Below are 12,962 nucleotides of genomic sequence, written 5' to 3'. Positions count from 1 at the left end.
AGTACCATACCATACCAAATGGCACTATAGCCTGGGGTGGGCCTTGGCCTCCTCAACTATCCTCCTCCACTCAACTCTGTTGTTCCTTGTATCTAGGTAGGTATAAAAGGCATCTCTTGTTTTCTCCCCTTGGATTTTGTAAAAAATAACGAAATGGATGGAATGCAACAAGTAAGTTTGTAAATCATCTAAATAATGAATGAACAACTTATCAAAACACCAAATCACCAACAAACAACTGACAAGGTGGCTGACAAACTAACAAGTTTCACACGATATTCTCACATGTTAGAGGTTCATGTACTCGTAGCTTGAAGTATATAGGTATAGAGGTGTTAAAGATTGTGCATGATGAAGATGTTATCTGATAAGAATTAATTACTGAGCTGAGTTATCTTGAAATAATTACTCCTGAAATGATTTATAACACGTTGCGAGGTGCGAGGGTGTAGAGTTGCGTGTAAGATATTCATCAGGGAAGAATTGTGAGGGATAGATGAGGATGTTGGTACTTCCTCTAGATTTGAGAGGGAGAGATGAGGGACTTGGTGGTAATTCCTCGTTCCGATGAAGAGATACGTTTCAAATAGAGTAGTGACCAATGGTGGCATTATTAGTGTAAAAAGAAATTTATTCAGGGTTTGGTGGAAAGCAGGATTTAACAAACGCCCTTCTATTTACTAACCAAGGTACGTAGGTGTTGTAGTGTAGAGTGTAGTATTATTTCTGTATTGATGAAGAGTGCGTGAGTAAGAAGAGGATATGGAATTAAATTTGATATATCACATCCCTTGTTCAGGATGAAAAAAATCTCGCCCCCCGTACTTACCACTTACCAATAATAGCAATAGATTATGTGAAATTCGACGTAGAATTCGAAAGTGAAATAAAAAATAGGGATTCTCATTTTAAATTCGCGAGAAATGATTACTTTTATACCAAAAGTGCCACTTCCGGGGTTCGAACCGGGATTTTGATATCACCATCGAATTTGCCATGGGCCCTTTTCTATCTTTAAAACAAAACAGAACTTCAATATTTCAAGCCGTTCAAAAGTTACAAGGGGTCTGACTAGGACTTCTGAGCCATGCTGTATACATATGAGCCTTATTAAGTAAAGGGGAAATTTAAATATCCGTATGAAATGAAGAACAACCACGCAGTGAAGAAAGAGAGCCTTCTATAAAAGTATGCTGAACCTATTTCCCTTTAATAATCTCATTATTTATAAGCTTTAAGCCTATTAAGGGGAAATTGGTTTTCGTTTACACAACAAAAAATTCTGGGAAGTTAATATCATTATTCATTGGAGTACAATTACAAACAAACGAAGATTGCATTTTGAGATTTTTTAGATTTTTTAGGTAGGTAGGTAATTATTTAGTATTAGGTAAATATTTAAAAAATTGTTCAGGTCAATAAAAAATTGTTTCATTGATGAGCTGATGTCTTGTACATGATATGCAAAGATGTGTTCATCAAATGCAATGGGTTTTAATTGAATGGCTTTAAAGACAACAGTGTCATCCGTATCACTACCGTTATTGGTACTCAAATACTGTTATTGGTACTCAAATTAATAACTGAAGAAGAATCAGTGTTAGAATTGTGATGTTTCATATAGTGTCGTCTAAATGAATTGAAAACACTATAACAAGCACCACAATCAGCCACTGGACAAAAGACATCTTCTCTGTGCTGATGAAAATTGTAGTGAGATCTAATTTGTTTTAGATTTGAGATTGCAATGCCACATCTAACACAATTTTCCATTTGAGGAGGAACTATTGAAAAAAGTTCAATATTATGCAATGTTATTGACTAGAGTACCCCAATTCGTTAAGCAGCTCTTACACAGGTGTTCCTACAATGTCATAGCTTGACGTCATTTCAAAAAATGCTCTTTGTATAACCATCCAGACTGGAAGACTTTCCTTAGCATATGGTAAGTCAAACACCCACAAAATTTTATAGAGAACAACAAGTGCAGGTAAAAACTTATCAAATGTATAGCTCACGGTTTTGCTTATGACGAGGTCATATTGTTGGACTTGCCTCCAGGAAGGGCCGACAGCAACAATGAATTCAAAACTTGGTCTCTTGAAGGGTTCACGGTTTTTTCTTCGCTCCTTGGACTGAGAAAGTGTGCATACGACGCAAGAGTTGCCACGTCCGCCTCGTCTTCCCCAACTGAAACATAAACAAAACACGGAAAGTATTAGTCGGTGTTCACTTTCTAGATTGTTTCCCTGTCCCTACTAAATAGTGAAAAGCACATCAAGTTATGCTATCAATAAAAATTAAGTTAATGGGAAGGGACCATTAATTAATTTTGTGAATACCGCATCTTACTCCTCCCCATGGGGAATGAGTGCACCCATTTCGCGTTTCCTACGTGCGTCTTCCTGGTACTTCTGCACCCAGACTTCCCTACTGCTTATTCTTCTCCTATATCCACTTTTTTCTACTCCTTCTCCCTTATATACTTTCCCTCTCCCTACATCATCTGTTCCTCCCTTGTCTTCCTTCTCCCACGGAGGGATTAGCAGCAAGATGATAAATGAAGAAGTAGAAAAAATAATTATTCCAGGAAGCAAAGGAGGTGTGGGAAAAGGAAGGAACAAGAGAGGACGAAGAAGAGGAGAGAAAGATGAGGTAGCAGTAGAGTTTATAGGAGAAGGAAAGAGGAATTAACTTGGAGGAGAGAGAGTAGAGTTTGAAGGAGGAGACGAAGAAAAGGAAGAAGAAGAGGAAGAGGAGATGTAGAGAAAGAGGAGCACAAGGAAGAGAAGGAGACCAAGAAGATGCCTGTATAATAATTTATAGGAAAGAGGAATTAGATGATGAGAGGAAGGGACAAAGGGAAAGGGAGTAGGAGAAGGAGGAGACGAAGAAGAAGAAAAAGAAGAGGAAGAAAGGGGGAGAAATAGATGAAGAGTAATTATAGGAAAGAGGAATTAGGTAGTATAGGAAGCATGACGGAAAGGAATAGGAAGGAAGTTAAGGTTGATATGGAAGGTTAAAACTCCGGCGATATGGGTTGTCGGCTTGCTCGCAAGGTCGGAATGGGGTTGCCAGTAAGGTATGGGGTGGGGTTGCCAGTAAGGTATGGGGTGGGGTTGCTATTAAGGTTTGGGGTAGGATTACCGGCAGGGCCGGATTAGCCCCCCGCGGGGCCCGGGGCAGTTTCAAAGGCGCGGGGCCCCCAGGACCTACCCATAGAAAACTTCATAGTAAATAAGAAGGCAGTATATCCATGGATATACTGCTTTCTCTCTTAATGTCTCTTAATGTCTGGCGCTTACTGCTTTGCTCTTTAGCATGGCAGAGATAATTTTGGGATATACTGCCTTCTTCCTTGTCTGTGCTCCTTGTATCTTCGTTGTTTTTTTTCGTAGACTGTTTTTGATGCGTTTTTTGAATTCTACGCATAAAAATACGTGGGTATAGATATATAACTCAAAATGTCAAATTTTGGACTTACTGCCCTCTTTTTTAGCAGGGCAGAGTATCAGGCTGTGTTTATGCCTTTTTGCGTGTAAAGTTGGCGGGAAATTTGAATTTTTGATTTTTTTTTCTGCAACTTGTACAATCTGAATTCATTTTTTACTTTTTATCTTTAGTTTGCACGTTTATATTATACTTTTCATTTATATTAGCTATTAAAAACAAGCAAATTACAAAGCAAACAAAAATAAATATAAAATGAATTTTAAAAATTGCCGCCGGGACAGCTATCTCACGTCGTCCGAGCTCATCTCAGCCCTGTTCATAAACACACCCTAAATCCAAAGTTTCAGCCATTGGTCCGTGTGTGTGTCTGTCTGTAAACAAAATATCTCGAGAATGGTAAGAGCTAAAGACTTGAAATTTGGTATGTAGATGTCAAATGTGACAAGGATGCGACACGAAACTTTTGTTAAGATGGTTGCTGCGCTTGGCCGTATTTTGACCGCTTTTGGACAGATTTCGACCGTTTTCTACCGCATCTTACTCCTCCCCATGGGGAATGAGTGCACCCATTTCGCGTTTCCTACGTGCGTCTTCCTGGTACTTCTGCACCCAGACTCCTTATTCTTCTCCTATATCCACTTTTTTCTACTCCTTCTCCCTTATATACTTTCCCTTTCCCTACATCATCTGTTCCTCCCTTGTCTTCCTTCTCCTATATTGTAAAAGTTAGGGTAAAAGAACACTCAAATAAGCATCATTCAATAGGATAAGGAAAGTCGTCTGATGTTCACACCAGATTTTTCTACTCCTTTTCCCTTATATACTTTCCCTCTCCGTACATCATCTGTTCCTCTCTTGTCTTCCTTCTCCTTATTCCTCTGTGTTTCCTTCATTTCCCTATTCCTTCTCCTCTCAGTCTTCCTCATTTCTTGCCACTTCCTAACTTTTATTTATTTACCTTGTTTGTTTGAATACTAATTTCTGTATTTTTCCCCCTCTCAGAACACTGATGTTCATAGTTATTCATCCAGTCTGCGGAACCTTCTCTATCTCTGCTTTTCCTTCTTCTACTTCTTCTTTATCTTCTCGGGAAGATAGGAAGCTGCAAGTAGACTTAAAATGACTCGACTCTATCAATCTTTATTCTTAAATAGCTAGAGTTTTCCTCAGGACTAATAAATGGGGTCTCAAAATGAAATTTTAACTCGAAACCGATGGGCTCTTTCTGAAAGCGAATTCCCACTTTGTATTTCGCAAATATTTTGTTGACGTCAAATAGACATCATGTTTTGCTGGGATACACACTAGTTCAAAGACTTCATCGACTTGAAAGCACTCAGAAAATTATACAAATTTTATCAATTAACATAATCTCTAAAGAAGATTCCCTACCTAGCTACCAATCATCCTGTAAAAATTTACTTATTCTGGAGAGTTAATTGTGCTGATAAACACCCTGTACCTATATTCACTTCTCCTGCTAAATTCAAGATAAAATTCCCTGTGTCCTAATTAGAATAAAATTCATATTCAGACAAAAAATCCTCTAATTTCACTCCCAAGATTCGGAAATATTAACGATACCCCTACCCTCCCTAAATTTCTTCTTTACGGGGTTGTACCCGAAAATAGGGAGGTAGAGTCGGAAGGAGTTTTTATTTTTTTATTCATTAATTTTATTATTTTTGTGAACATTTTATTACTCTTTTCCGGACTTTTGTTTTGTCAACTTTTAATTTTGTTCTCAACAATGTCAAGCTATGAAATTTTGTAGCAGCATCTCCACAGGTATGACTGCCCTAATAATAAGCGAGATTTGGGTTCGATAAAAAAAAGGTGATAATTATTAAAGTTTCCTGCAAATGTAGCACTATATGCAATGTTAGCAAATTGCGAAGGTAGCATCAGATCATTAGGTAATGGGTACAGCAATTTTACACACATCCATAGTTTGTTATGTGAAATACTCGTATGTATGTGAAACTTTGTAGAAATGGTCCTGACTTCCTGAGAGCTTGTAGCTATAGGTATATCTCGCAAGGGCCAAAGAAATGAAAATGGTCAAAAGCCATTACAGGATGTTACTACATAAATGTAACGTTTAAGATGTTTGTAACACCCTGTAGATATATCTAGTGAGTCGTGGTATACCAAACCAATACCACAAACATGATTGAGATCGTAATAATACACAAACAAAGAAGTCAAAATACTCCCAATAATAAGGGGGTATTGGAAGGATCTCCCCCTTCCCCTAATATGGTAGAGTAGGTAGAGCAATATTTTTACATCAAGGCCTTTTTTTTTTTTTTTTTTTTTTTTTTTTTTTGAGGGAAAGAAAAAAGAAAATAAAACTACTAAACAAGTAAGATGTTATAATACAGCTTTTTAGCTACAAAGTACAACGTATTAAGGGCTTATTAGAAAAACTTTATTTTAAAGGGGACTTTAGACTTTCGTCTAATTAGTGTCCGCTTTAAGTAAGCAAGTAATTTACTTCGTGTATGGTCCAGAATAACATTGTGTGTAACTTCCTCCTACAATATCTATGCCCAACACATCTCAATTTTAGTACTGAACTGCTGGTAAATTTAAAGGTATTATTCTGGGATAAGTTCTAATAGTTTTTTTTAGACTATGAAGAAAATCAGGCACTTGTTCAAGGGGGAGGGGCGCAAATTAACACAAGTCAGACAATTTGCTTCAACTCAGTGCATAGGTATAACGTAATAAAATTACGTGTAATTATCTGGTAACAATAAAATTAAAATCTGCTTCAACTTTTAAAATAATATACCTAATATATGAAAATCTTCAGTTGACAAATTTTAAAATACAACCTCAAGTCATCTTTTCTTGGCCGTTCGCATTCATTCCTCCGTCAATCCCAGCTCTCTTCAACGTAATCATTTTGTAGCATGGACCTTCGGACATCCAGTGCAAAATCTTGCAGGGCAAAGAATTGCTCAGATAAGGCCCAAGTCAATTCCATGCATCTATCACAGCCTACACACCACTCGAGGCACTGGGGGCATCTGACGTACACATAACCCATTTCATCTATGTATTCAATTTCATAGTCATCTTGTGTGTAGTGGACAAACTCATCTACTATGTAACACGTGTTGTTACCCATGGATGGCGAATGCAGCGGCCTGTAGTTAACAATCTTTGTAACTTTCTTGTTTTTCTCGCAATAGTTTTGTGATTGCCGTGAAACGGGATGAATAAATTGAAATGTGAAAATCTTCACTTGAGAATTGATGAAAGTTGACTGATCATATGACTGGCCTAATCATTTCTTCATTTTAATATCTGACCTAAACTGACACTTCCACAATCAAGGGTGAATTATTTTGGAGGAGATTTGGTCGTTATCAATTTCATACGTACCCCAATCAGACACCCTACTTACTACCTACACACACTTACTCTTATAATATAATACCTACTACCTAGCTCCCTAGGATATGAAAAAACCCAATTCTCTTCTCATTCTCCTACCTAGGATGTATCTACCCATATATCTACCTACCTATAAAAGCTTATGTTTGATTTGTTGTGACAAGTTTGACATAGTAGAATACTATACTTAATTCAAGTAGGTAGGTACTTTGATTAAAATAACTGTTATTTTTGACTGAAAACATCGGAAAATCAACTACACTTCGGGCTGATTGAGGAGGCTAGGCGATTAGCTTGTGCGGTCACGATATACATAGGTAGGTATATAGGTAAGAAACTTATGAATGAAACTGAAAACCTTGAACATAAATAAAATGTAAACAAAACTACACAATTAGTAGAATACTATACTTAATTCAAGTAGGTAGGTACTTTGATTAAAATAACTGTTATTTTTGACTGAAAACATCGGAAAATCAACTATACTTCGGGCTGATTGAGGAGGCTAGGCGATTAGCTTGTGCGGTCACGATATACATAGGTACCTATATAGGTAAGAAACTTATGAATGAAACTGAAAACCTTGAACATGAATAAAATGTAAACAAAACTACACAATCCGGTCAGGACGTCAGGAGTATGTTTTATCCTTGGAAGAAATCTTATTAACTGTTTACCAAGGAAAATCTGGTCTAAGCTGCCCTGTGTAGCATAGGATTTCTCTAAGCCTTCATCCCCCCTTGCCATCCTATCTTAATATTTATCTATGGAGTTTACATAATATAGGATATTTTATTATTTGTTTGTGAAATATCTCCGCAACCTCCTCCTCCAAGTGAACAAATATTCTCATGTTATGCTTCGCATGCATGGCTTTGACAGATAAATTCCCTCTTATTCAGTTTAGCTTCAACTTTACCTAAGCGTCACAATTTTTTCCAATACTTTCTCAAAATCCATGATGTGTACATGCTTTTCCTTTATGTGTTCGCGTTTCGTTTATTGTTGGCTTTCTCCACCTCCTTGGTGGCAACTTGGCTTTCTCCACCTTCTGGTATGAAGATAGTTTTATGTATTTTCAATATTATTTGTGAATTATTCCGATTTCCTTTCCGTTTTCCAAACGAAAGAAAATCCACCATATTTGCGCCATTCCGGGCGAGTGGCATGGCAATAAAACTTGACATTATTTAACTCAATAATAACTGAAAGCATTTCTTCGTTTGCTCAATGCTCATTCCTCTTCTCCACCTCTTCTTCCTCCTCCTCCTCCTCCTCCTCCTCCTTCTTCTCCGTCTTTCTTCTTCCCCCTCCTCTTCTTCTTCCTTCTCCTCTTCTTCTTTTTCCGTCTTTCTTCCCTTCTTCAGTAAAGTCAATTCCGCCTCAAATGCAATCCCAGGAAATGCCTCTATTCCTCGTTTAGACATTTCCAGAATTCCTTTTCCCTGATGATAAACCAAAACCATACGTACACCTTGAACCTGGGTGCATAATTAATTCCCTTGAATTTCGAGACTGTTTTTCAGTGTTCCTACTCACGAGTAGGTACCCATACGTACACCTTGAACCTGGGTGCATAATTAATTCCCTTGAATTTCGAGACTGTTTTTCAGTGTTCCTACTCACGAGTAGGTACTTGCCAAATTTCACACACGTGTGAATTCTCAAATGCGGCGCAACAATAGAATTCCGCCAAAAGAAACACTATGAAACACAGTGAAACATACTGAAACACCATGAAATTATTAGTGTTTTGAACAATGTATAACAGAGTAAAACACAACGAGTGTGTGAAACGCCTCAACATAGAACATTCGCATGTCACATTCTGACATATTCTTTCCTGTGAAGGTGTTAATAAGAAAACAGAACCAGGAGTGGATATATACAGGAAGGTGGCTGTAGACAAGGTAGGGGGAAGTGTAGACAAGGTAGAGGGAAGTGTAGACAGGGGATCTACACCAGAGAAGGAACCTGTCATCATTTCACCTTAATTAGTTTCATATGATGTAATTTATTATTATGCCAAATTAATACACGAAGAGTAAATAGACCCATACGTATACTCGTATGTAAGTATAGGAACATAGGTGTATGTAAGCAGGTATCTAGGTAGGTAGATATGTAGGAAAGGAGGGAAGAAAGTATATTTACAATATAAGAAGTGTAAGCACATCATTACTCAGCTAGCTTGTAGGATTATCAGCTTGATATTTACCTATTTATGATAAGCTACCTAGTTTCTATCAAGTCGTATCATCATTATTTCAAGATACCTAATTAATCCACAAATGTGACTAATGATCTTCCAGCTGATGGGAGTGGGTGATAAATATTTGGGTTCATAATCATGGGTAGATCTTATTATTATTTTCATTTACACGAATTCTTTCTCCTATCCTGTCTTCCTTCTCTCTTCAATTTCGGGACGATAAAACCATAGCAGGGACGGACTATTGTATTAGCTTCGGTGTTGTTGTTAATTCTGTTTTTGTTTTAAATACAATAATGCTCTGCTTTTTAATACTTTTCTACTTTGCAGCAGGATACAGGGTGTGGTGGCTTTTGTATTGAAATAAAAAGTGCTTAGGTATTTATTTATTAATTTATTTTTCAGAAACAGCAGGATTAAAAAATAATAGTACCTAAGTACCTACCTACGTATTTATTTAATGACCGAAACCATCAGGTACAAAACAGACTCAAGTTGAATTCCCAGAACAAGCAGTCCGATTGGCTGTTTTCAAAACCATTATTTTGCTTGATGCTTGATAAACAAAATGTTATCAGAATGCAGCTACAAATAATGTTGCTGGTCAAGTGGTCAGCTCTGCAGACTGTGGGTAGCCTCTGCCAGAAAACTGGAAGAGGGAGGAGAGGGAAGTTCAATTTAAAAAGGAAGACAATATAGAATGGACATAGAAGGACTTATCCAAACCTGGTCGACCTATATATCAAATTAAAGGTCTTTTTACCAGGAACACAAAAGTGGTGGTGCAAATTTTGCCCAGAAAAAACCAAAAAGCGAAAAAAAAAATCTGGTGTGAACATCACACGACTTTCTATTACATTAAACTTCTCAACTGTAAGTCGGACAGTTCTAAAAGTGTGCCCAGAAAAGGGTAATAGAAAGTAAAAAAAAAAAAAGATTTTTGGGGGATTTTTTTCACACAAATGAGCTCTGATTTTGAAATTTGTCGCGACGACCTATATGAACTCAAAGCGAGAAAGTTTTAGATAACATCATTACATGAAAGTAAAATCAAATAATCAATAATCATAATAAACTGAATGTTAAACAAATTAGGTAGGTATATACATAGGTAGATATACTGATTTTCTTTAACCACGATCGAATAAACTACGGGCTAAAAAATTCCCGGAGGGACGGGCCCAGCTTGTTAGTTCAGAAAATGGCCTATTTTCTTTCTCTGTCAGCATATTTCATGTACGAGTACCTATTTATTTTTCGATTTAAAAGTCCTCGAATTTTATAAAATTCATAGAATAACGTTGTTCAGCAACAAATATGAAAAATAATATTATCTTGTGATAACTGTTAGATTTCCCGAAATTAGTGCTGGAAGGTCGTGTTGGGAAAGAAACCTTGGGGGCGAGATTCCCCAGGCCTTAATATAAATATATCGGTCCAATATAAGTGCTTTCATATCGAAATTTCCCTCACATATCAAAATCCCCTCCTCTCCTCTTCTCCCTCACGCCCTCTCACTCTCACTCTCTCACTGATAATTATTTGAACAATAAATTTTAACGTTCTTTTATTGACCTCCCCCATCCCTCCTTAACTCCTCCATCCTCTTTCATACTTATTGTGTAACCTATACTTACTATAGCTTACAATCCCCCCCCCCCTAAACTCTCCCCTCTATCTCAAGTTAAGTGCCCCCAACCACGGTCTCTCTCTTTCTCTCTCTCTCGCTCTCTCTCTCTAGATTAGTTCAAACCACTTTATCTCAATAAAGTCAAATTATTGAACTTTGCTTTTTTATCTCAATACTTCTCTCTCTCTCTCTCTCTCTCTCTCTCTCTCTCTCTCTCTCTCTCTCTCTCTCTCTCTCTCTCTCTCTCTCCTTTCATCCCTATTATTTGACCTTGAGCTCTGAGAGAGGGAGCGAGGGAGAGAGAAAAAGAGAGAGAATATCAAATCAAATCATTAATTCTTTGTAGTAAAGCAGAGATCGGAGTGTCTGTCTGTCGTCTGTGTGAGTCTGTCTGTCCCTATAGAAGGACTTATCCAGGCCTGGTCGACCTATATATCAAATTAAAGGTCTTTTTACCAGGAACACGAAAGTGGTGGTGCAAATTTTGTTTGGAGAACCCTAAAGCCAAAAAACCAAAAAAACTGGTTTTTGGGGGATTTTTTCACATTTTCTCAAATCATTACACGAAAGTAAAATCAAAAAATCAAATCAAGAATAATAATAGTAAACTGAATATTAAACATATTAGCTAGGTACATAGGTACTGATTTTCTCTAATCACGATCGAATAAACTACGGGCTAAAAAATTCCCGGAGGGACGGGCCCAGCTTGTTAATTCTGCTGATGGGTAGATATAAAACCCATGTAGGTACATATTTTACATTGGGTACCTACCTATATAATATAACCTACCTATGTACACGTATATACATATTAGATACCTATTTATATTTGGAAGAGGAGGGAGATATTAAAATTTCCCCCTAATTTTTCGTACTTTCTAGTTTTTTAATTAAAATAATATTAAAATCTGTTTTACCTACATGTTTGTTGGGAAGATAGGAACATTGTATGCATGTTATGTAGATAAAATGCCTATTATAATATTTTTTATCAGAACATTATGATTACATTCGTGTTTAGAAGAATACGTATAAATAGGTTAGTTGTTGTCTAGCTAGCGTTAGTGGAGATAGTACGTTGAATATTACCTACACCCAATGAATCACAAATGTTAAGCAACGTTGCTCGTGATAGGTATCAGGATAATCGCGTGCTGCTGATGCGTTTTCCCTGCTCAAGACACATTCTTTTACATCCATGGCTATCCAAGGAGGGAAATGTTTGTTTAGAAAATTTTTGCTCTGGCCGGGATTCAATATTAAAATTTCCCCCTAATTTTTCGTACTTTCTAGTTTTTTAATTAAAATAATATTAAAATCTGTTTTACCTACATGTTTGTTGGGTAGATAGGAACATTGCATGCATGTTATGTAGATAAAATGCCTATTATAAATGTTTTATCAGAACATTATGATTACATTCGTGTTTAGAAGAATACGTATAAATCACAGATGTTAAGCAACGTTGCGCGTGGTAGGTATCAGGATAATCGCGTGCTGCTGCGTTTTCCCTGCTCAAGACACATTCTTACATCCATGGCTATCCAAGGAGGGAAATTTTTGTTTAGAAAATTTTTGCTCTGGCCGGGATGCGAACCCAGCACCTCCGAGTTGAGAGTCAGTGCTGTTGACCACAGAGATGGGCCGCATAATTAACACTTACCGGTATATTGTTGAGCAAAAAGCTGAGAGTAGCAGCAGGTTTGGAGGGAGAGGAGGTACAGTTAGCCCTTAGAATGTCGTCTGGGTCATAACGTTCATGCTCGGTAGAAATAACCGGAGCGCTCTCTGGTAGATCTGAAACAAAGTGGAGGGCGAGATTAGCAGAGTCCCGATTTTGAAAATTTGGACCGATTGCAATACTTTCATTACTAGTATAGCTCCGCTATACTGTAGTAATAGAAAGTAAAAAAATTGTCAATATTGATAACCTTGGTTTTATAGATCAAAAGCACCTTTGACTTTGAAGTCCCAGATTGACTGAAAATATTAAAATATTTCTCTTGTCTAATCAAAAGATATTGACGAAAAAAACAGACAAAATAAATACCAGCATAAAATGAGTTGAGCATTATTTATTTACAAAAACAGCATTGGAGGAAAAAAAACTGTAACTTCATTTAATTCAATAATCTCATTTCAAACATTTGCTGTCAAATGAAGCGCATGTGACAAAATAAAAGTTACATTTAATATCTACCTATCTACAAAATGATGTGCTGTAATACTAATACCGGGGTGCTAGTAGGTAGGTACCAG

General features: G+C 37.0%; 1 protein-coding gene across 1 annotated transcript in view; it reads right to left on the bottom strand.

Moving 5' to 3' along the window:
* LOC103512526 overlaps positions 1–12,500 on the bottom strand; it is a gene marked incomplete at its 5' end in the record, with an annotated part of 67,374 nt that extends 54,874 nt beyond the window's left edge. Inside the window, one exon of the mRNA XM_008477291.3 lies at positions 12,367–12,500. Within this exon, the coding sequence (XP_008475513.1) occupies positions 12,367–12,500 (134 nt within the window). The remainder of the gene's footprint in view (positions 1–12,366) is intronic.
* Between the last annotated feature and the right edge of the window lie 462 nt (positions 12,501–12,962).

This window comes from Diaphorina citri, unplaced genomic scaffold (genome assembly GCF_000475195.1).
Source record: "Diaphorina citri unplaced genomic scaffold, Diaci psyllid genome assembly version 1.1 scaffold847, whole genome shotgun sequence".
Taxonomy (NCBI): Eukaryota; Metazoa; Arthropoda; class Insecta; order Hemiptera; family Psyllidae; genus Diaphorina; species Diaphorina citri.
Note: the sequence above shows the minus strand (reverse complement) of the source record. Positions and strands in the feature narration are given on the sequence as shown.